Source organism: Opisthocomus hoazin, chromosome 7 (genome assembly GCF_030867145.1).
Source record: "Opisthocomus hoazin isolate bOpiHoa1 chromosome 7, bOpiHoa1.hap1, whole genome shotgun sequence".
Lineage (NCBI taxonomy): Eukaryota > Metazoa > Chordata > Aves > Opisthocomiformes > Opisthocomidae > Opisthocomus > Opisthocomus hoazin.
This window is the reverse complement of record NC_134420.1, coordinates 62,272,260-62,293,797: the sequence shown is the minus strand read 5'-3', so window position 1 is coordinate 62,293,797 and position 21,538 is coordinate 62,272,260. Positions and strand designations below refer to the sequence as shown.

The window sequence follows — 21,538 nt, the reverse complement described above, 5'->3', positions numbered from 1 at the left end:
GAAGGGTAGCCAACAATGGCATTTCTTTCAGAGAACCTTTCTCAACAATTTAAGAACAAATAGGGATTGCTTTCTGCTATTTTAATACAAAGCTCAAGAACATTAAGTGTACCTAAGGTGCAGGTCAAGCAAATATTTTCTTTAAATAAACTAATTAAAGTACACGCAAATTTCAGATTTGAACAAGACACTGAATATTACCATAGACTTTTCAAGAGCCAAATACCAGGCTGGGAGGTAACAGAAGTTAAAGCTTCACAGCAGGATACTGAATAGAAGATAAAACCATATAACGACAAGAACCAGAATTTCTTCCTATACTTGCTTAAGGCTGATGTCACAAGAGAGACTATGTTCTAGATTCTCAAAGCCAGCAGTAAACACTCAGCACTGTTAACTTTATCACAAACTATCACGAGCGTAGGATTAACGTCAAAGCTAGATGCCAGCTACCCAGAATATTTATAAAGATCTGTGATCACGAAGCAGAAAAGTATTATCCAGCTGTGTGGATGACCAAGAAAATGCTGAGATTTAATCTCAGAAAAAATTCACTCAAATATCTGGAGAGCTCATTAAAGCCATTATGACACAGATTAGAGAAACAGTATTTAATCAGAAAAGTCATACTGACAGACATTATAAAGATCTTTTAAAAATTGTTCTCACTTTCTTAAACTTGCTTTAACTGTGTTACCACTTCTGTTTATGGCAATTTCTTTCATTATGTAGCAGTCATTCATCAGACAGCAAATCAACAGTTACTGTGAATGTCTGGAATAAGACTAAAGGACATATACACACACACACATATATGCATACACATCAGTTCAGGTAACACTTTTTCAAACACCAAGGAGTTACAGCACTGAGCACAGTTAATTGTGTCATTCTGGCTACGATGCTGTCCCACCACTGTGTAAGTACCTGACAATATCACTCTTCCATTGTTCTCCTTCAGGACAAAAGCTGCGTACTCCCTCCCGGTACAGCAGGGCCCGCTGCTCACTCAGTGCCCACACAACATTATTTCTGGATGTAACCTGCGACAGTGGATAAGGGCAGTCAACCTTGACTGCTCGCGCACAAGGACGATCCACACTCAGGCCTAGGAATCAAAAAAGGAGAATGGCTTTACAAACTTTGGCTTTTTACAACTAAAAGAAAAGAGACAAAGCTACCCAACAAAAGACAATGAGGAGGGGAATATCCCTGACATGCTAACATTTTTCATTTGATCATTATTCCCTTGATCGACTGTTCTTTCTATAAACTATTAATCATTTCCTCTGATATAGATGAATTCATATTTTAAGAAATAAAACACTGTGTATCCTTCACCATCCTGCAGAGCGCACAAGTGCTGTCCTGTCATTTCTGTTCCTTTTCTCCCTCTAGTGTCAGCATCAGGAATCTCCATTTATAAAACCTGTATTAGACTTGGCAGAAGCACCAAAGAAAAAGGCAGTAATGGAAGAACTTTTGCACCAAACACGCCAGGGAGAGAGGCAACTTGATCTGAATAGTGGCAGCAGAGCAATCACAAAAGCATGCCACAATGTGTAGTACTAGTACACACATTTATACACAGAACCTAGAGGAACGTGTCTTCTTCACAATTACACTGAAGCTTGATTTACACAGCTGCATGTGAAATACCCCAAGCGACACAGCTTTTGCTTAATCTTCTCATGCTGCCAAAGGAGGTATGAACAGACTCATCTGTATGATATTCTAAAACAACAAGAACGCTCATTTCCAAACCCCTGAGCACACACTTCTGTTGCAGAAGTTGGACAGGACAGTGCAGGGAATGGAAAGAATCTGGAGAAACAACTATCGCTGGCTGCCTGTCATGAACAAGTCAGATACACTGAGAATTTATTTTTGGCATCAAAGACAAGTCTAGAAGCCTAAGAATAGCAGAATGTAAGCTGGTGTAATCAAACCAATCTCTCACAGGGAAGAAAAATAGATTCAAACCTCCAGAGAGCCCTGTGTGATTGGCATCAGAAGTTCACTATCACCTCTATCCACACTTTTTTGCACTATGCATGTGAACTTGGGCAGGCCACGTAATTTCTCTGTAACTACTAAACTCAGTTAAAAAGTATATAATTTAGGAGTATCTTTGAAACAATGCTGTGTATTTAAAGTTTTCTTAATCATGAAGAATGCCTATATAGTGCTACAGCAATTAAACCTACAAGAGAAATCAGGAGACTACCAGAATTAAATGGAAGATAAGTAAGAATTTTGATAACCACTCCGAAATGTCATCCTGCTTTAGTGTGTCTTACTGTTTCCTCCTTACCCAATCCTCCTCTTACTTTTACAGTAATTCCTTCATCATGTTATTTGTAATTTTTCCTTACCAACTCAGCTCTCTTTGCAAAGCCCAGCATGCCCAAGTGTCCCTGATGCTCTTCTCCCTTAGCTTTAAACCTTGGGAGATCCATCCTTCATTCTAGGTCCCTGTATTCAGCCTGAATATTCTCTGCATCACACCTTTCAGATGCATCCTCTTCTACTCACTGAAGCAGATAAAACCAAGGTCATGACTTCACAGTTGCCACTGCACTATCCCTTTTTCTGATTCTTGCCTCACGCACATCCAGTGAGAAGGCAGCTGTAAAGACTCCACAGCCTGTTCCGTTCCTCCACTGGCTTTGCTTTCTCTGTCACATAAAATACGTACCACTCGTCTATACTTCCAAACCACTTTATGATCATCTGTCTCAGGATACCTTCCTTCCATTATCATGTGGTAACTCCTGCCTCCAACAGATCTGTGCTTTTCAAAACACACAGCTTCTACTTCCTCCTACTCTGCTCCCCCATACCTGAATTTCTTCTGAACAGCCACACACTATCTCACTGCCTTTCACAGTCCTCCTTAAAATCCTTAAAGCAAGAAAAGAAAATCCACTTAAGGCTCAGTTGTTTCAGTGCACCACACCATTTTCAAGGGAAGAATGTTATTTCAGTATTTTCTGCAATCCTCTTCCAATTATTTTCATCCATCCCATATCCTTCCCATGTCATCAGTTCTCTAGGTTGTGTGTACTCCACTCGGCACAAAAAGTAAGCTGCCACAAACTGCCTTTTCCAGCCTCCTAATTACACAGAATCTCACAACTGCTTCCAACCATTTCTCAAGACAAGAAGATTTCCCTGTATCCTGGCTATGGATAAAGGTCTAAAACAAACTGTGATCACTCCACAGTCTTGAATTCTAATAAATTTAGGCTGCAAAAATTCAAAGAGTCTGTAGTTAATTCAGGTACCTGTTTGCAGATACAGATCTCCATTTGTTCTGATAATCCAGGCAGTGTCATCACTTAAAGCTACAAATACAGCCTGGGGTAAAGCCTCATACCAGTGGCGTTTTCCTTTTATGGTTACTTTTCCGCAAGCAAATGCTTTGTTAGTCTTCTGTTCAATCTTCCAGAGAAGAGCCCCTGTACGAGGAGTTAAGAGAGCACAAAATATCACTTAGCAATTACTGTAACAGAGACAGCCGACTTGTCCTACCTACACCTTCACTAATGTGAGGCGAAAGGCAAACCAGTAGCATTAAACAAAAATGCAAGACTTAAAAACACTGATAATTTTTTTTTAAAAGCAAGACCAGAACAACGGCCAACTTCTCTAGGAATTGCTGAAATGCATTTACCATTAGAGTATGTGTGATTTTTAAGTGTTCAACGGCAAATCACCTCTTCTTAGTTACACCCTGAAAACTAGCAAACAAAACAAGTTCCATGTCAAGGCCAAATAAGCCTATTATTAAGATACTGAAGTTCATGGCTTGCTTCTGTACTAGTTTGGTACATCCTCAGTAAATAAAGGAAAGGGGGTTAATTGTAGTACTTTCACCTCTTACAAATACTAATAGTAAATCATAACTTTTGCAGACACCTGAACAGGTGAGCTGTCCCACGCCACAGCGGGCAGTGCTACTACCTGCTTGTTACGTAGCACGTCACGAGCAGACAAAACTCAGAAATGCAACTGCATAAATCCATCCTGAGAACTTCCCCCACACACACTCGAATTAGCAAGGACAGCTCAGAAAAAGAAAACCAAATGGCATTCCAAACTTTACTGGTGATTGGCTGGTTCGTACCAGAGCAGTACACTGGCATATTAACTTCGTTTGAACAATTACACAAAGTAACACTTAATTCCCTTTTGATGTTTGTGGCTAACATGCTCTTGTGTTAATACATCCATGGCAAACTGTGGATGTCAGAAATTTGTATGGATTCAGTGAAAAACTGGGTGAGTTCTTGGAACTGAGAAATAATAAATGCAGAGAAACCTTTTGCCCAGGAAACCTCTGAGGCACCAACAACTGCATCTGAAACTATGAAGGGCAAACATCATACATGCTAGCCCATTCCTTTTACTTTTCTGCAGGCATCTGCTTCTAGCCACTGTTAAGATACTGAGCTGGATGAACCTACGATCTCACCTAGTACTGCCACTCTTCAATTTTTTTGTCCGTAACAAAGTTCAGCTACAGATCAAATAGAACACCTTTTTTCTTAAAACTAACAGCACATCTTCCTCTACAGAGAGAAGGGAAGATTGACATGTGCTTTTAGAGATGACAGGGGAAGAAATATAGCAGCAAGGCAGCAGACTAAGTAAAGAAAATGTCTGAGAAATCTGCATTTTCACACCAGTCCTGAAACAATCTGGAAGGCCAGAAGTGACGCAAGTTTATAATGAAAACGCATTTAATTATAATCCAACGTAACCCTCATTCCCAACCACCCATAACAAACTCATATACAAATACACCAAAACCATTTTTTTTTTTCCTTTAGCATTAAACCACTCCCCCCAAAAAAATCCCCAACAACCCCATACACAAAACCAATTCTACATTTAGAACAAAAAGAATTTTAAATTTGGGAATCATAAGCAGTTCTATATCAAAACTCAAAGCTTGGTACAGACAAAGATCTCTTCATTCATCTCCGCCTATCACTGAACTGCTACTTCTGAAGTTCACTTTAATCAGGCAGCCACATGTTGAAAACTTCCCAAAATGCAGTGTGAACCTGTTAGAAAGACAGCCTCTTAAACCAGAGCTTGGTATGCAGAGGTAGAGAAGATGCAGTTGTATCACCCAGTATGACTTCTTTTTTTTTTTTTAAAAAAAAAAAAACACACTACTTTTACATGAAACAAGCCCCAAACAACCAAGTTTCTGGAAGCACTGTATTAAACAGAAAAACAATAAACTACCTATGTGGAAATTGCATATGCGCCAAACTGTATTTGCGATCTCAGAAAAACGACAAGCTTCGCCTAATTAAATAACAGCCGTTATGAAAAAAAATATGAAAAGCCAAGGAAACACAGGAGCCTAAGCAAGCCTTGCATTTCGGGGGATGCCGGGCAGTGGAAGCCAACTGACCTGAGGGTGAAACCGCCACGTGCTGGACGCCGTCCTCGAACCGCTGCCAGCGCGGCGCGGCAGCAGGCAGAGCACTGCAGAAGAGGCCACCGCGACAGTCCAGGCACCAGATGTGCTTCTCCGAGATGGCCAGGCTCAGGATGCCGCAGCCAGGGCCGGAGTACCCCATCCAGCTCTCTGCAAACTAGAAATTGCACAGTCAGAACAGCGTCAGGCGTCTCCAAAGTGCACAAGCAAATGGCTAGATAAGCACAGCAGCTCCCCTATTTTTATTAAGAAAGCTAAACTCAAGGTTCTTAAGTACCTCAATCAATGAATAAATTTGCCTTGTGTAAAATAAAACTACATCTGTCAGCATTCTCTAAGATAGTATGTACTATGAAATAAGAACAAAAGCTTTAGCAAAAAAACCCAACCAAAACCACCCACCACCTCCACACTGTCATCTACCTCCAAAAAGTAGAAAATCTTCCCTTATTAATTAAAGAACACACACCTAAAGGAAACAGCAGATGCAAAAAGGAATTCATGAACATGTACAGTCTGTCTGTAGTCCAGGAAATTATTCATTGTCCATGAAGTAATAAGCGAAGGGTACAAGACAGCTGGAGCACAGAGTCAGCCAAAAATCCAACTCCAATACCCTCTGTACGGTACCGGAGCTACGTATTACAGAAATTTGGTTTACAGACTGCTACCTTAGATTCTGATCGCTTGCACGAGGTGAACCCAAGCACTGCAAACATGACCTATAATGTAAGCATCTGTGGAGCTTTTCTGAACATTTCAGAGCATAACAGTACAACAACCTGAAACTAAAAGTCTTCTACACTTTGGGCTGCAGTTGTTACTAAATAGGATACCATGAACTTACAACTCAACCTTTATCAACAAATATTTGGTTCATTTCAATGCAAGGCTGTTCTAGGTTCGAGCTGATCTGTTTTTTTAAATCTGTAAGAACTGTATTCTCTTCTTAAGACTTCAATGATTTTGGCAATTTTGCAGATTTTACAATTAATTTTAGTACTTCTTTTCTATAGTCTATATGAGAATTACTATTTCTGGAAATGTTCACCTACAAAATAATATTGAAGGAAAGAGGGATGACAGAAAAAGGAAAAATGTCAACATTCCAAATATTACTAACTGCTGTCTAGGACATAAAGAAAGACTAACCCTTATTCTGAGTATTTACAGGTAAAACAATCCTTAACCAGAGGCCAGCCATGAGAGATAACCAGCATTAATTCCCTGTGAAGTCAGTTGAAGTTGGGAACAGCCCTGTATAGAATTTGGGCTACTGGAGACCCAAACAAGCAGCAGCCTTTGCGCATGACCTGATTTTAATGTTCTTTCTTTAATGGATGGGTTTATGAGAGCATTTTTGTTGAGCTGGGAATAAACCAGCTGGTGAATCTTCTTCACATTGTCAGTGCACATCAACTACTCTGAAGTAAGAGTTACAACACATATTGCTGTTTTGCTTTATGCTTTCCTTGTTTACTTGGTTTTCCTAAAGAAGTAAAAGATAGTAATTACATAAATGTTAATTTTTTAATTGTGGCAATTAAATTGAAAACTTATACCTGATCAGATTTTAACAGCACCATTTCATCTAGGCTTGTCTTGGCCATATCCTGGGAACCAGGCCCAGCATCAACTTCAGGCATGCTAGTCTCCGAGGATGAGTACGGTAATCCATGTCCATAAATATCCTCTTCATCACTTGAGGCAGATTTCTCCGCCTTACTTTCGTGAGTGTCTGTTATCCATTCAGCAGTACTAGTACTAGGTTTAGCTTTGATTGCACTTTCAAAATTCCATCCAGAAATGGAAGTGTTATCTGAATAAACATCGTTGGAAACATCAAAGTGGAACACAGACGGATCTGACAGAGCGCTATGTATTAGAGAGAGCTGCTGTTGGTCTTCCCTACCAGTTTCATCACCTTCCTTTGGTGTCAGGGATGTCTGAATGCCTAGTACGCCATCACATTCCAGAAACATTTGGTCTGTAAGGTCTGGCTCTTCAAAAGATTTCTCAGTATCCTGCAGCTTCATTTTACCTAAATTTTCATCTATTTTACACAATGTGGGAAAATCCTGCTCCTCCTCTTGGCTCAGATTTCCAGTACAGCATTCATTGCTTGCAGAAACCACACTACCATTAGATTCACCATCTACACTGTTTGTCAAGTCTTTCGTGAGGATTAGAGGAGAGACAGATGTCAGAGTATCTATAACAGCTGAAGTATCCATGCCACTGTCACTGTTGGGAAGCTTCTGTAAATCAACCGTATCTCCATTTTCTTCATTAATCAGTACAGCTGCAGGCTCAGGAGACTGTAGGACACTGAAAGTTTCTGAACCATTATCTTCTTGCAAGATTGTATGGGACTCCACACTGAACATGCTTTCCTGATCTGGAGATCCAGTACTCAAACGGTCAATGCTGCCACTCATCAGGCTGGAAGTCATGGAAAAGGAGTCTGCATTCAATGAATGTGGACTATCACCAGAAAGCTGACGCTCATAGATTGGTGTACCTTCCAGAGAGCTGTGGTTTTTCCTAGTCCCACTTTCTGTTCTCACAAAACAAACCAAAAAGAAAAAGGAAGGGAAAATAATATTAATAAAATCTATTACATTTTGATGCAAAGTAAGAAATAAAAATATTTTTAACACTGGAGGAAGAATAGAGTTAAATCTAAATTTTCACATACTGATTTTTTTCCAACTTCAACACCAAATGATACATACAAAGCCAAAAAAGTCTTAACAGCAAAACATTTTAAAGTTCTAATACCAATATAGTAAACAATAATAATCAAATATGCACGCTATTTTAACAAACTAAAAAGCATGGCTAAGACAAACACTGTCACATATTCTAAATAGGAGGAATACATATTACACAATTCCAACATAAGACTGGAAGCAGAGCCCACTGTATGTTACCATTAACCCATATATTTAGAACCTTAAGCATGTTTACATAAAGCAAAACTAAGTTAAAAGATTAAAACAAATAGATCTAAAAAGACTTCATTTATCACTTTCAAAACAGGCTTTCATCTTAAAATGTAAATGGCCCACCACAACCACTCAAATTATCTCAAGAGCATGACAATACAATATAAACACAAACTCTCTTGGGTGAAACACCAAAAGCGACATGTTCTAATAAAGAGCAGTGGCAGGGAAAGTTCTGCTAGACTTACCTTGTTTCTTCTTTTTTTTCTTTTTCACTTTAATTGGCTTTACAATGAGTTCTTGATCAAAATCTTCAGAGCTGATTGCGCTGAACCGCTGTGAAGAAGGTTGACCTTCTCTCTGAGCTTCTGAAAGTTGGTCTGCACATATCATAAAGCTAGAGCCACTGTCCACAGAATTCACTGAACTGCTCCTGCTTCTAGATTCACTTACTACAGAGCAGCCTCTTTTTCTTGTTTCATTGTTCAAGTCTCCCACTCTATCAAAACTTTTCTCCAATAGTGTTGGAGTTTCCAGATCATCTTTCACTAAAGAGTCATTTTTATCACCAGTAACTGAAGGGGAAGTGACCAATTTTTTATCTGTTTCCACTGAAGGGCTAGATGATGCAGATGCAACTACTGATACTGGGGTCAGCGGTTTAGGACTTGTTTCTATTAAAGGATTCGGCAATTTTGAATTCACATCTGAAACTGACCAAAAGAAAAATAAAAGTATAAATACTAGTGCGTCAAGCAAGTAGGAGCATAGCTCTTGGAAAGTATTGAAAGAAAAGAAGCTTTATGCCATGCAAAAATATTCTAAGTTCGCAACATTTCAAATACATATATGCACACACACAATGTAAACTTCATGTAAGCAAATCTATATGAACCATTTGAGTAAAATCAATCCCCCAAAGCCTGTATAGAACTTCTATTAATAAAAATCTGAATTCATGTTTATGTATGAAGAATGGTACAGGTCTAATTTAGAAGACTCAGTTGTATCACGTACTGAAGTGTCACCCTGCATCTTCAACTTCTTCATTCAAATATTCAGCATCTTGAAAAAAAATCAAGCAAAGTTTACCAGATAAGCACTGTGGTCATTAGAAGAAAATACACTTCAGGAAGGCTCCTTTCAAACTATACTTGGAAGTTACAACAGGAAACACCCCCTAGAAGTTTGTGAGTAAAGATCTGCTTAGATGACTAAAGCTATGGCCAATATGCAATGATAAAGAAGTTAAGTGACTTCACAGTATATTTACCAGCATTTTGCTAATACAAAGCTAAGATGGAGTATTTTAAATGCATAAGTAGTCATCCTGTGAGTGTAATACGCTGGATAATGGTGTTTACAATCTTTACCACTGAGAAATCAGCCAGCACCATCATTAAGAAAGTATTATTAATTCCTTTTCTAGAATTCTAGTAACATAGATGCTGAACCCAATAGCAACTCAGATGTCAAACAAGAAAGTAAGCTCTCAAATTCTTTTTGGAAATTTAGCAAGTATTCTTTGGGTGTTTTGCCAGCTCTTTCTTCTTCATTGCTGGGAACAACAAAGAGGACGACTTTCCCTTGGTCGAGGACTGTGTGAGGGATCACTTAAGTGATCTGGATGTCCACAAATCCATGGGCCCCGATGGAATGCACCCACGAGTGCTGAGGGAGCTGGCGGATGTCATTGCTGAGCCACTCTCCATCATCTTTGAAAGGTCCTGGAGGACAGGAGAGGTGCCCGAGGACTGGAGAAAGGCCAATGTCACTCCAATCTTCAAAAAGGGCAAGAAGGAGGACCCAGGGAACTACAGGCCGGTCAGCCTCACCTCCATCCCAGGAAAGGTGATGGAGCAGCTTATCCTGGATGCCATCATCAAACAAGTGAAAGAAAAGAAGGTTATCAGGAGTAGTCAGCATGGATTCACCAAGGGGAAATCATGCCTGACCAATCTGATAGCTTTCTACGATGACATGACTGGCTGGGTAGATGAAGGGAGAGCCGTGGATGTTGTCTACCTTGACTTCAGCACGGCTTTCGACACAGTCTCCCATGATATCCTCCTAGGGAAGCTAAGGAAGTGTGGGCTGGATGAGTGGTCGGTGAAGTGGATAGAGAACTGGCTGAATGGCAGAACTCAGAGGGTTGTCATCAGCGGCTCTGAGTCTAGTTGGAGGCCGGTAACTAGTGGTGTCCCCCAGGGGTCAGTACTGGGCCCAGTCTTGTTTAACTTCTTCATCAACGACCTGGATGAAGAGTTAGAATGTACCCTCAGCAAGTTTGCTGATGACACCAAACTGGGAGGTGTGGTAGATACACCGGAAGGCTGTGCTGCCATTCAGCGTGACCTGGACAGGCTGGAAAGCTGGGCAGAGAGGAACCTGATGAGGTTCAACAAAGCCAAATGCAGGGTCCTGCACCTGGGGAGGAACAGCCTCATGCACCAGTACAGGCTTGGGGTGGACCTGCTGGAGAGCAGCTCTGCGGAGAGGGACCTGGGTGTCCTGGTGGACGACAGGTTAACCATGAGCCAGCAGTGTGCCCTGGCTGCCAAGAAAGCCAATGGGATCCTGGGGTGCATCAAGAAGAGTGTGGCCAGCAGGACGAGGGAGGTTCTCCTTCCCCTCTACACTGCCCTGGTGAGGCCTCATCTGGAGTACTCTGTCCAGTTCTGGGCTCCCCAGTTCAAGAAAGATGAAGAGCTACTGGAGAGAGTCCAGCGGAGGGCTACGAGGATGATGAGGGGACTGGAACATCTGCCCTACGAGGAGAGGTTGAGGGAGCTGGGCTTGTTCAGCCTGAAGAAGAGAAGGCTGCGAGGGGACCTAATAAATGCTTACAAATATCTGAAGGGTGGGTGTCAGGAGGATGGGGCCAAGCTCTTTTCAGTGGTGCCCAGTGACAGGACAAGGGGCAATGGGCACAAACTGAGGCACAGGAAGTTCCGTCTGAACATGAGGAAGAACTTCTTCCCTCTGAGGGTGACAGAGCACTGGAACAGGCTGCCCAGGGAGGTGGTGGAGTCTCCCTCTCTGGAGATATTCAAGACTCGCCTGGACAAGGTCCTGTGCAGCTTGCTGTAGGTGACCCTGCTTCGGCAGGAGGGTTGGACTAGATGACCCACAGAGGTCCCTTCCAACCCCTACTATTCTGTGGTTCTGTGAACGCTGAGATTTCCTCTGGAATGTGGGTGGTGACAGGTAGCACAGAATGAACATATTCAGCCATCTCCAACACAGACAATCGAGATTGATCAGTAAAGAGAGAACTACGATCAGGAATTCAGATTGTTTCAGGATCATAGTTTAGAATAAGGCCTCAAATGCACAGATTAGAGATGTCTGGCTAGGATAATGCTGATCTGCTCTAAAAAAAAAAAACGAAGAATCATAATTAATTTCTTTATACTCCCATTCTCACTGCAGCCAGAACAGCAGCTCAGATCAGCAGATAAATCAGAGCTCTAAATACAATCTGTAGAAACAGACAGGTAAACTCTACAGAACCTGGTAGGTTTTTGCAATAACCTGAAGCTTTTTGTGTGGGGTTTTGGTTTCGTTTGGGTTGGTGTTTATGCTTATAAATATCTGAAGGGTGGGTGTAAGGAGGATGGGGCCAGACTCTTTTCAGTGGTGCCCAGTGACAGGACAAGGGGCAATGGGCACAAACTGAGGCACAGGAAGTTCCGTCTGAACATGAGGAAGAACTTCTTCCCTCTGAGGGTGACGGAGCCCTGGAACAGGCTGCCCAGGGAGGTTGTGGAGTCGCCTTCTCTGGAGATATTCAAGACCCGCCTGGACAAGGTCCTGTGCAGCCTGCTGTAGGTGACCCTGCTTCGGCAGGAGGGTTGGACTAGATGACCCACAGAGGTCCCTTCCAACCCCTACTATTCTGTGATTCTGTGATTCTGTGTTGGTTTTTTTAGTATTAAAAAAGGTACAATAGTCACCATGTTCCATGAGGTACATACTAAAATTTGCTAATCTATACAAACCTATTGATGGCAGTCCTTCAGGTCTACTTGAAATTCTTATTATGTCTCTATCTCCCTTTAAGAGGAAAATCTCATTGTTGGTACAGGACACAGACACGATATCACCATACCCTTCCAAGCCACCAATCAGAGCCTATAAAGAGTCAACACAGAAAGAAATTATTGGCATGAGATTAACACACTGTTTGGACAAGACAGTGCTCTTAACAAAAGTATTTACTGGAATTTAATCAACATACATAGTTAGAGAATAAAGATTTTATCTTATCAAAAAAGAAAGAAAATAGAAAAATAAATAGGAAAGCATCCTTTAATCACAATGTAGCTCATTTTTTTTCTACTAGTTTTAACTCCATCAGTATATTCATTTTCTCTGTCCAAATGAGCAGCAACCAGTTACTTACACGCCATACAATTTGGTAGCAGAAAAGAGCCACAGTACAAATGTTTAAGACCATTTAGACAAAAAGATATTAGCTTGTATTCACTTTCATGCATGCCTTTTTTTAAAAAGACAAAATAGATAACAGCTCGCTCTATACCAAAAAAAAAGTTGAGTTTTTGCAGACACCAACAGTAGTAGAAAGGAAAGAATAAATAGTTCCAGGTTCATTTTATAGGCCTAAAACTTTTTTTTTATATTAATTACTAGATTTTAGATTTAGATATGCTCTGCTAAGTATCAGAATTGATTATCATCTTAACACCCAGACTGGAAGGTTTAAATATATTTAATTTTTATATATATCGAGTTTGTTTCTGAGTATATCATTGCAACAACAACTTGAAGAGGGAGAGAAGAAAGTCGTCTTTGTTAGGTTTAAATATGGATTTAAATCATAGAAATGTAATGGATAACCCAAAGAGAGTCTCATGGCACAGCATGAACAAAAACAAGTAAGAAACAAAATATGCACCCACAAGATTTATCTACCTGGTTCACAGTGTCCAGTAAGTAGATGCTATATTCATTCCAGGTCAGCACCCATCCTTCTCGGAAGAAGCACGAAACAAGACCAAGGTGTTTCTCTGGGGAGCTGTAACTTCCTCTGTCCGGTGGTTCCAAACGAGGATACAGTTCAAAAGTTTTTATTCCTCCAGCAAATACGTCTTTCAATATGAATGTGGCCTGAACAGTTCCATGAACATCAGATTTCCAGAGACGAAGCCCAGGTCTGGCAGCAAATAGTGTCAGGTCACTCTGTTTACATAGGCCAGGTATAAAACATGCTCCAAATTTGCCAGTGCTAAAATGCAAAACAATTTTTAAAACTAATGGCACAGATTTACAACTGCAAGTTATCAAAAATAAAAGTTTTGTTCTTTAATTAAAGTATTCAGTCAAACGTCTGAAGCAGAAATTTGGTTACAGTAAGAGAAGAACAGTGCTTCCAAATAACAACAGTCTTCCCTCAGCTTTAGAGCTCAGACACTACATCAGTTAGGCGAGCTAAATGACTCCTCCTAATAAGCGCCATAGCCTTAACGGTACTCTTCGTCCATCTTGGAAAAACCCTACTATGCAGTCCATCCTTCTCCCAGAATTAATAAAAAAAAACCAGCAAAACACTATGAACTAATGCTCAGAAACTGACAACCTCTACTTGCAAGAACAAGGAACAGACTTGAACTGTTAAAATCCTCATCTCTCATACATAAAACCACCACTGCTATCACACAAGAAATCCCTTTGTACATAAGATGGTCCTTGGTATTCCTTTTACTATTCAGATCACCAAAACATAAATTCTAAACCTTCTTTCAAAGTCAATTTCCTCTACTTCCAGATATAGTCTGTCATCCTGTTCTAAGACTGGGTGCCCTCCTTCATATCCAAAAGATTATACAATAGAAGACGCCAGAAGGACATACAAGAAGTTCCTAACCTTCAAGTCAACTTTAAGTGCTTGATATACATTTTCCCTTTTAATTCACTTCAGTGTATAAGAAAAATTGGAATGCTGACTTGCTTTTTGCATCAGATATTACATCACCGATGAGATGGACCTGATCGCTTACTCACACCAATTCACAGTAAACCAACAGAAACTGCAGAGGAAGTTTGGCAGTGATTTCAGTTTAAACAATGAGAAAATAGCTTAAATATTTTTGCATAATAGTGCCCTGAAAATATGATTGCAACATAATTGCAACCATGTACTTTCTAAGTAGGCAGAATTGTCATTTCACATTTGAGCACACAAAGCTACTGTAACTAACTTTTTATGAGCAGACTGCTGTGTTGTATTAATTTCACTGCTTAGATCGCTCTTTCTGTAATCCACTCTGAAAAGCCAGAATTAATAGATGTGCCTGCATCAAGATTTTATGAGGGTTACTTTTTTCTGGGCTGTGTTCCAACTTGCTTGACAGATTTCTCCTCTGTGTAAAAAAGTAGAGTCCGTTGTACAGTAGATACAAGCAGCACTTTCTGGTTGTAATCCAACTGGACAATTGAAGATGGCTCTTCCAATACAAGGCTGGAGTTGCAAATACCCTTTTAAAGACACATGCAATTAACAAGAATCAACCTTTCTAAAAATATAAGGTAATAACTAACACTTCAAAGAAATTAATAAGCCCAAGAAAGAGATAACAAATAAACAAACAAAAGCTTTTGAGCTACTGTTGTACGCAGTTCAGTTAATGAATGTTGAGTCCCTTTATGCAGACAAAAGGGCAGTCAGATTGTGTGTACCAGAATGGCACACTACGAAACTCAATTTCTCTTGGATTATCAGGTAACGCAGTTCACTTGAAATCAACAGAAACTCTAGGACACATTTTGTTTCTTCTTCTCCACCGCCAGTTCATACAATGCTGAGACAACTGTTACACTCAGAGAAGTTAACGCTTTCTGTGAAACCAAATGAGGGAGAGTCATAGGTAAATCAGGATGGATGTTGTTTACATTTCTCTCCCATATAGAAATTCAAGTTAGTACTGATTTTGTTGACATCTCATGTCTGTATTAATTAACAAGCCATTAGAAAAATTCCATTTACTGGTAACAAGCTAGAGTCACCTTGTAGAGCCCAAGCATTATTTTCATTCTATACTCTAGACCAAGATGCTGAACAATTCTGGCAAAAAGTAATTACTCAATGCAGTGAATCAGCAACGTCGCACCATTCAAGTGTACCCTTTCTAAAGAAACAAGGAGAAAGTACAGGCTGAAATTTGAAGGGAGATGTGGATTGTTATGCCAGACAGAAACATGATAAAATGGGAAGGATCACCACTTTTTTTTCATTATTATTTTTTTTTAAATGTAAGGCAGCTGTGAAGGATACCCAACGGCTGTCTTGCTCGGTGTGTTCACTTGCCAAGTGTATATGTACCAATAGAACAGTCCAATTAAATAAATGATACTATGCAATGGACTAACTGCTAAATACTTCAACACACAAGCATGCTTTTGGAAAACTGTAAATGGGAATTAAGGTCTCTATAACAAATGCTCACGTGGTCTAGGTCTAGGGCAGAGTAGACAATCTTCCCTTTATCATCTCCAGAGAATAATTTCATTCCATTGGGACTCCAAGCTAAAGCTGTAATGCTACTTTTGTGGATACCAGCAACATCAAATCTCCGAAGCTGTTAAATAATACCAAAGCAATACAAGAATGAGCAGAAGAAAAAACGCAGACAAAGCCTATTATCCAGTGACTAGGACTGATAAATAAGAGGTCAAGTACTAAATGCAGGCCATTCTAATTTGTGTTAAAAAAACCTCAATCAATCAACCCTCCTACCAAATTGCTCAGCCAGTTATTACAAATGAGGAATGTTTCAACAGCATTTTATGTTAAACGTATCTGCTGTAATGAAAAACATACTTTAAGATTACTGCTTCTATAAATGTAACATATGAAGCCTAAAACATATCCACAGATATTTTGTCAGGCAAAATGATCTGATTTTTACTATTATAAAGAAACACTATAATGCTCTACTAGGATTCACCACACTAATACTCACAGAAGTTCAGCAAAAGGCAAAGATTTACCTGTTTGTTTCTTCCAGGTAATGAAGACACAAGCTGAAAAACTGCAACCCGACCTGAGACTGTACCAACAGCAACTAGATCATCGAAACAGCTCAACAGCTTTACAGAAGTGATAGATTCACACTTCCCCTGTTGAAATAAAGCATATACAAAACTCACAAAGTTAATGAGACAAAAAGCAGCTCAATTCTGAGCAACTCAGTGCCGATAAAGGTTTCATTGGAAGAGACAAAAGTTTAAGTTAGTATTTACCTCAAAATTGTATTTTTTCATCTGGTTTAAATGTCTGCAGTAGAGATAAAGCATTCCAATGCTGCTACCCACAGCAATGTAGTCTCCATTGGTATCAAGTGCTGTGAGGTATACCACAATAGAGCGAAAGCCTTTTTGGACCTTTGTAGGAATGGCATTGAGAAGATAATATAAGGGACAAAACTCCTTAAATATAACCGGTGGAGTCACAGATGCCATAGCAAGCACTGGCATCAGCAATTCTAAGGCTGAAATAAACACATCGACTTGACCGTGTAAGAAAATCTGAAAGACAAAAGCAAAAGACATGTCACTAATTTTGTTGGAAAGAGTAAATGGTTAGCAGAAAGCCACCATTCAGCAAGTAGGGATGCAGAAATGCTCAGGTTTTGTTTCCTATGATGAAAAACAAGTTAAACTCTAGTGAATGTAAGTTCTTTTTAGAAGAACCTTCTTCTTAAGAATAAGCTTATTTCTTAGGTTCAGTCCACATCTAAGGAAATAAGGTAACCACCAAATATGGGATAACCACTTTTTCTTGTAGCTGTGAGCTCACAGTTGAGTTCAAATGCAGTATTTCTTCTCATGGGGCTAGTGAAAGAACAGTAAGGGCTCTGACACTGAACAATCCATGCGATATATTTCTTCATCTATCTGCAACCTCTACCCTCAGTCGTCCCAGTGCTGAGAGCACATGATATCCACTGTGTTAGCACAACACGAACGAAGTGCCTGAACAGTGTTTATGCTCAACTCCTTAATGTCCCGCACCCCAAGAAAAACATGGTTCAGAAACAATTCATTTAGAGCTACATCTGCTATCTAATCAAATAATAATAACCAACAAAAAAAAAAAAAAGGTGTGGGAAGGAAGGGGCAATGCAAAAATGAAAGAAATCAGAGTTTGACAGACACAGGACAATATCCACGCAGCAACTGAATTTAGAAAGATAAGGAGGAAAAAGAAAAAAGTACCATATGCCCACATTTCTCTTTATGGTTAAGGAAATAATTTTATGCTGATAAGTCATACTGTGCATACACTTAGGGGACAACTCTGGTATCTTTCTAAGAATAATGTAAACAAAGGTTCTATTTGTCTTCTTCATGAAAAAAATGTAGTCAGAGCTCATCACAGTAGTAATGTACTGGGATCTTCAGAAAAAGCTAATATGACCATGACGTATGTAAAAATATTTATAAAATTTAATTAAACCCAGTACTTTTTCTCATCATGGGGTGACAGCCTTGACAAGAGCATTTTGCAGTAGTAGCTATTCTCCTCACGGATGACTTCAGAACACAGAAAAGGAAAGAAACCTTCACTTCTTGAATTTTATTTTGCCACGAGCCAGTCTGATTAACAGAATGGTTTAGAATCTGCCAAACATACCTGCCATTTTCCAAGACAAGGATTTTTGATTTCTAGGTCCGTAACACTGAAGATTTTCTTAAGCTTCAGCAGTTATAACTTCCTTAGAGAAATGAAAACCAGAAATACGCCAACTGAAGTCAGAAACATTTCTAAATGCTCAGAATCATTCTGTAAAGTATTACTACCACAATTTGTGTGATATGTCCTATTGTGCCTAGTTTTTATTTCTCTAAGGATGGAAAATGGTATTTGTTTCGCAGCTTCACACACAGCTGACAGTGTGTATTAACTAAATTAGAAAAAAATACAGCTGCTCTAGTTTAATATCTCCATTGCTGCGAAAAGCTTTGATGTCTCAATTTTCAAACTATTTCAGCTATTGTGCAGGAGGATTTAGCACATTGGCTTTGGGCCCTGCAACACTTGCTGTCAACACACAATTCCACTAAACCCAAAGGGATTACTTGGATGATATTAGCCATTCAAGCCCACGTCAAACAAAACCAGAGGAACAAAGATTGGTTACTGGACCCACATTTTATCTGTGTTAAAAAAGCTGCCAGTAACTAAGCTAGCAGAAATTATTAGATGTTCTTAATTGTGATAAATTTTACTCCTTGCTAGAGCTTCGAAATTAATTCCAATCTCCACTACCTGTCATGACACCTATTTCATAAAATATCACAAGGATTAGCTGATTAATATGTTCAAACTGTTTCTGAATGAAGAATTGGTTTCAAAGTTGCTTACAAAGTTAACAGATAACCTCAGTGCATCACCACTCTTTTACAATATTTTCAGACACCATCTATTTCCTATGCTGTATTTTGTCTCCCGCCCTTTCCTTCACCATTTACGATCTTCTATCTACAACCAAGTATAGAGAACCCACTACTAAAGACCCTTGTTTACAGTTCTAAACGTGCTGCTTTGCCAGTTTAGTAATTTTACTAGCTGCTAGTCTTTTTTTTTTCTTTCTTTTTTCTAATAAAACAAAATCCATTCTTTGTCCCAAGTCTCACATGTACAAATCTTCCTCTGTCTAATCTCAACTTCTACCACTCCATAGCTACTGCCTCATGAATTTCAGATACTTTGTTTTTTGAGTCCCTTTTGTCAGTCCTACAATTCACTTCTGTCATCACCCCAAGCTGCTCTCGTAGCTAGAACCAGCTCACACTCCCCAGTTGCCAAAGAACCTCGCAAGTCCTCAGAAATCATTCTCTCTCTTAGTTTCCATCACTTACCCTTCCAGCTCAACTAAACTGGCAAGACCACAATAATTCATTCCAAACTCTGGAATTATGGAAATTTCTATCATCCAGAAAAAGACTATTACTCCTTCGTCTACAACCACTCTATCTGCAACCCGATGCATTTTTTGTAAGTTTACACTTAATTTTAAAAGAGAAAAAAAGGGAGAGTTTGATAGGGGTGGCCCCCCCAGAAAAAAACACTGGGAGGAATTATTTCTTGTCATATACTAAGTAAAATTAAAAAAACCCACGCTGTCTGGTTCTCATTCTTCCTAAAATTTATATACAATCTATTTCAATCTTCTCTGATAGCAAAGTTGTAAAAAAAAGTAAAATCAGGTTTTGTTCTTTATAGCCCAGTCACCCTGTACAATCAAAAAAACGTATTACTAAACTATAACATCTTGCCATCATACACAAAGTAGCTTCATCCTGAGTGGTTTACACACTAACAAAACACTTGCACTCTTGCGTGAAAACATGTAAATGAAAGCTCAAATAATCACTTCACTAAAAATATTGCTAATTAAGTAATTTTATCTACACAAAACGAATATATAAAGGACTAGAGAATTGCAATATGGCCTACATATTCAAAAACTCTGCACAAACACCACAATTCTGTGCTTTTGAGTCTAAAGTCTTCAACACCCCCCCCAATCCGTGGTGTATCACATGTAGTCTCTTTATTAACAGAGTTAGGATTATATGTTATCTGTTTCTCCTACTTCATTAATCAAAGGCAAACAGCGGATATAATTTGTTTTCTCAGATTTTGGAATTGGACGCGCATGTTCACCGTGTCAGCCACAGTTACTCTGAGGTACGTAACAGCTGTGCAGCGCAAATCAGCTCGTGCTAAGCAGCCACCCTGCAGCAATGATAAAGCAGAGAAAAACACCTTGAAGTTCCACATCAAAAACAATCACCAGACAAAAAGAGTCCGTACTTCCCAACTCACAAAGCTCACAACAAGCTTTTAAACACTGCATTCAAGGCCATGTTTTGAAAAGCAAACTTTTTTTAGTTTTCTCTGGCCTCAGAGCCAGGAATGGGGCTCAATGCTGCCTAACGGAGGCAACTAAAGCGAGAGACAACCCCGCAGTGAAACGGACACACCGTGGTTCAAGGTTCAGTGCCGGGGTATGCCACAGATGGACTGCTAAAGCTGTCACCGCATTTCTCTCAGCCCAACTGTCCTGTCTGTACAAGAGGGGCAACAGCTCTGTTTTTTTTACTCTTTGGTATAAAAAGTTAAATTTAAGCTCTTCAGAGTATGGACAAACTCACAGGCATGACCACAGCTAAACACAACAGCCTCTGATCTCAGCTAGACCCTGCCAACTAAAAAGAAAAGCAGTTTTATCTTGTAATGCTTCACACATCTTCAGCCTAAGGAGCAGGCTACCCGGCTGCCACATCTCCAGAGCTTTCCACAGCAAAAAAGAGGGGAGAACACAGGAGCACACCCCACTGCCAGGAGGGGCTCAGAGCCCCAGCCAGCCCACAGGCCGTGGTTACCCGACCCACACCCGCGCCGCTCCACGTGTGGTGTTTCTGGCTCAGCAGAGTTTCTTCTGAAAGAAAAAACCCAAACAAGCCAAGCCAAGCCAGGTGACAGCAAAGGAAAGGATGGAAAAAGGAGTAGCAGGGTCACTGGGCACGCAGGTGTGCCAAGGGGGGTGGCGGGAAGCAGGCTTCGCTCTGACGGTCCTGGGACACCCCGTTTCTCTGGAAAACCTTCCTTCCTCAGAGGCATGCCCATCTCCCGGCAGACGCTTCAAACCTTTCTTTCCCAACACCCTGCTTTCTAGCGCTTGAGGGGTCGCCAGTCCTGACAGGGGAGGCAGAACGCAGCCGGCGGCTCCTGGCCGGACGGCCAGCAACGCCTCCCCGCCGGCTTTACCTCAGCTTACGGCGGATTGACCGCCCGCACCCAGAGCCCCGGCCGGGACGGGGGGAAGGAGGGGGGAGAGTCCCTGCGGCCGCTCTGCGGGCGCTCAACGGCCGCCTCGCCCCCGGCCGGGCTCCGCCGCCCTCCCCGAGCGCCGCAGCGCACCCCCCGCAGGCCAGCCGCCAGCAGCCGGGTGGGAGGGAAGGCCGGCCCGCTGCCCCTCGCCGCGCCGGGCTCACCCGCTCGGCCCCGCCGCAACAGGCAGCCGCGACAGGCCCCGCCGGCGGCGGCCGGGGAGGAGAGCGAGAGCCAGGGTAGCCCCTTGGGCGGCTCCCGCCCGTCTCC

General features: G+C 40.8%; 1 protein-coding gene across 1 annotated transcript in view; it reads right to left on the bottom strand.

The window, feature by feature from the left end:
• The window catches only part of TECPR2 (tectonin beta-propeller repeat containing 2), a 44,741-nt gene that overhangs the window by 23,059 nt on the left and 144 nt on the right, over positions 1–21,538 (bottom strand). The window contains exons 2-12 of the mRNA XM_075426578.1: positions 16,669–16,953; positions 16,417–16,545; positions 15,873–16,004; positions 14,747–14,904; positions 13,342–13,654; positions 12,408–12,540; positions 8,655–9,119; positions 7,021–8,015; positions 5,432–5,615; positions 3,288–3,461; positions 928–1,108 (exon numbers count right to left, since the gene is read on the bottom strand). Coding sequence (XP_075282693.1) covers positions 928–1,108; positions 3,288–3,461; positions 5,432–5,615; positions 7,021–8,015; positions 8,655–9,119; positions 12,408–12,540; positions 13,342–13,654; positions 14,747–14,904; positions 15,873–16,004; positions 16,417–16,545; positions 16,669–16,902 — 3,098 coding nt within the window. The 5' untranslated portion in view covers positions 16,903–16,953. The remainder of the gene's footprint in view (positions 1–927; positions 1,109–3,287; positions 3,462–5,431; positions 5,616–7,020; positions 8,016–8,654; positions 9,120–12,407; positions 12,541–13,341; positions 13,655–14,746; positions 14,905–15,872; positions 16,005–16,416; positions 16,546–16,668; positions 16,954–21,538) is intronic.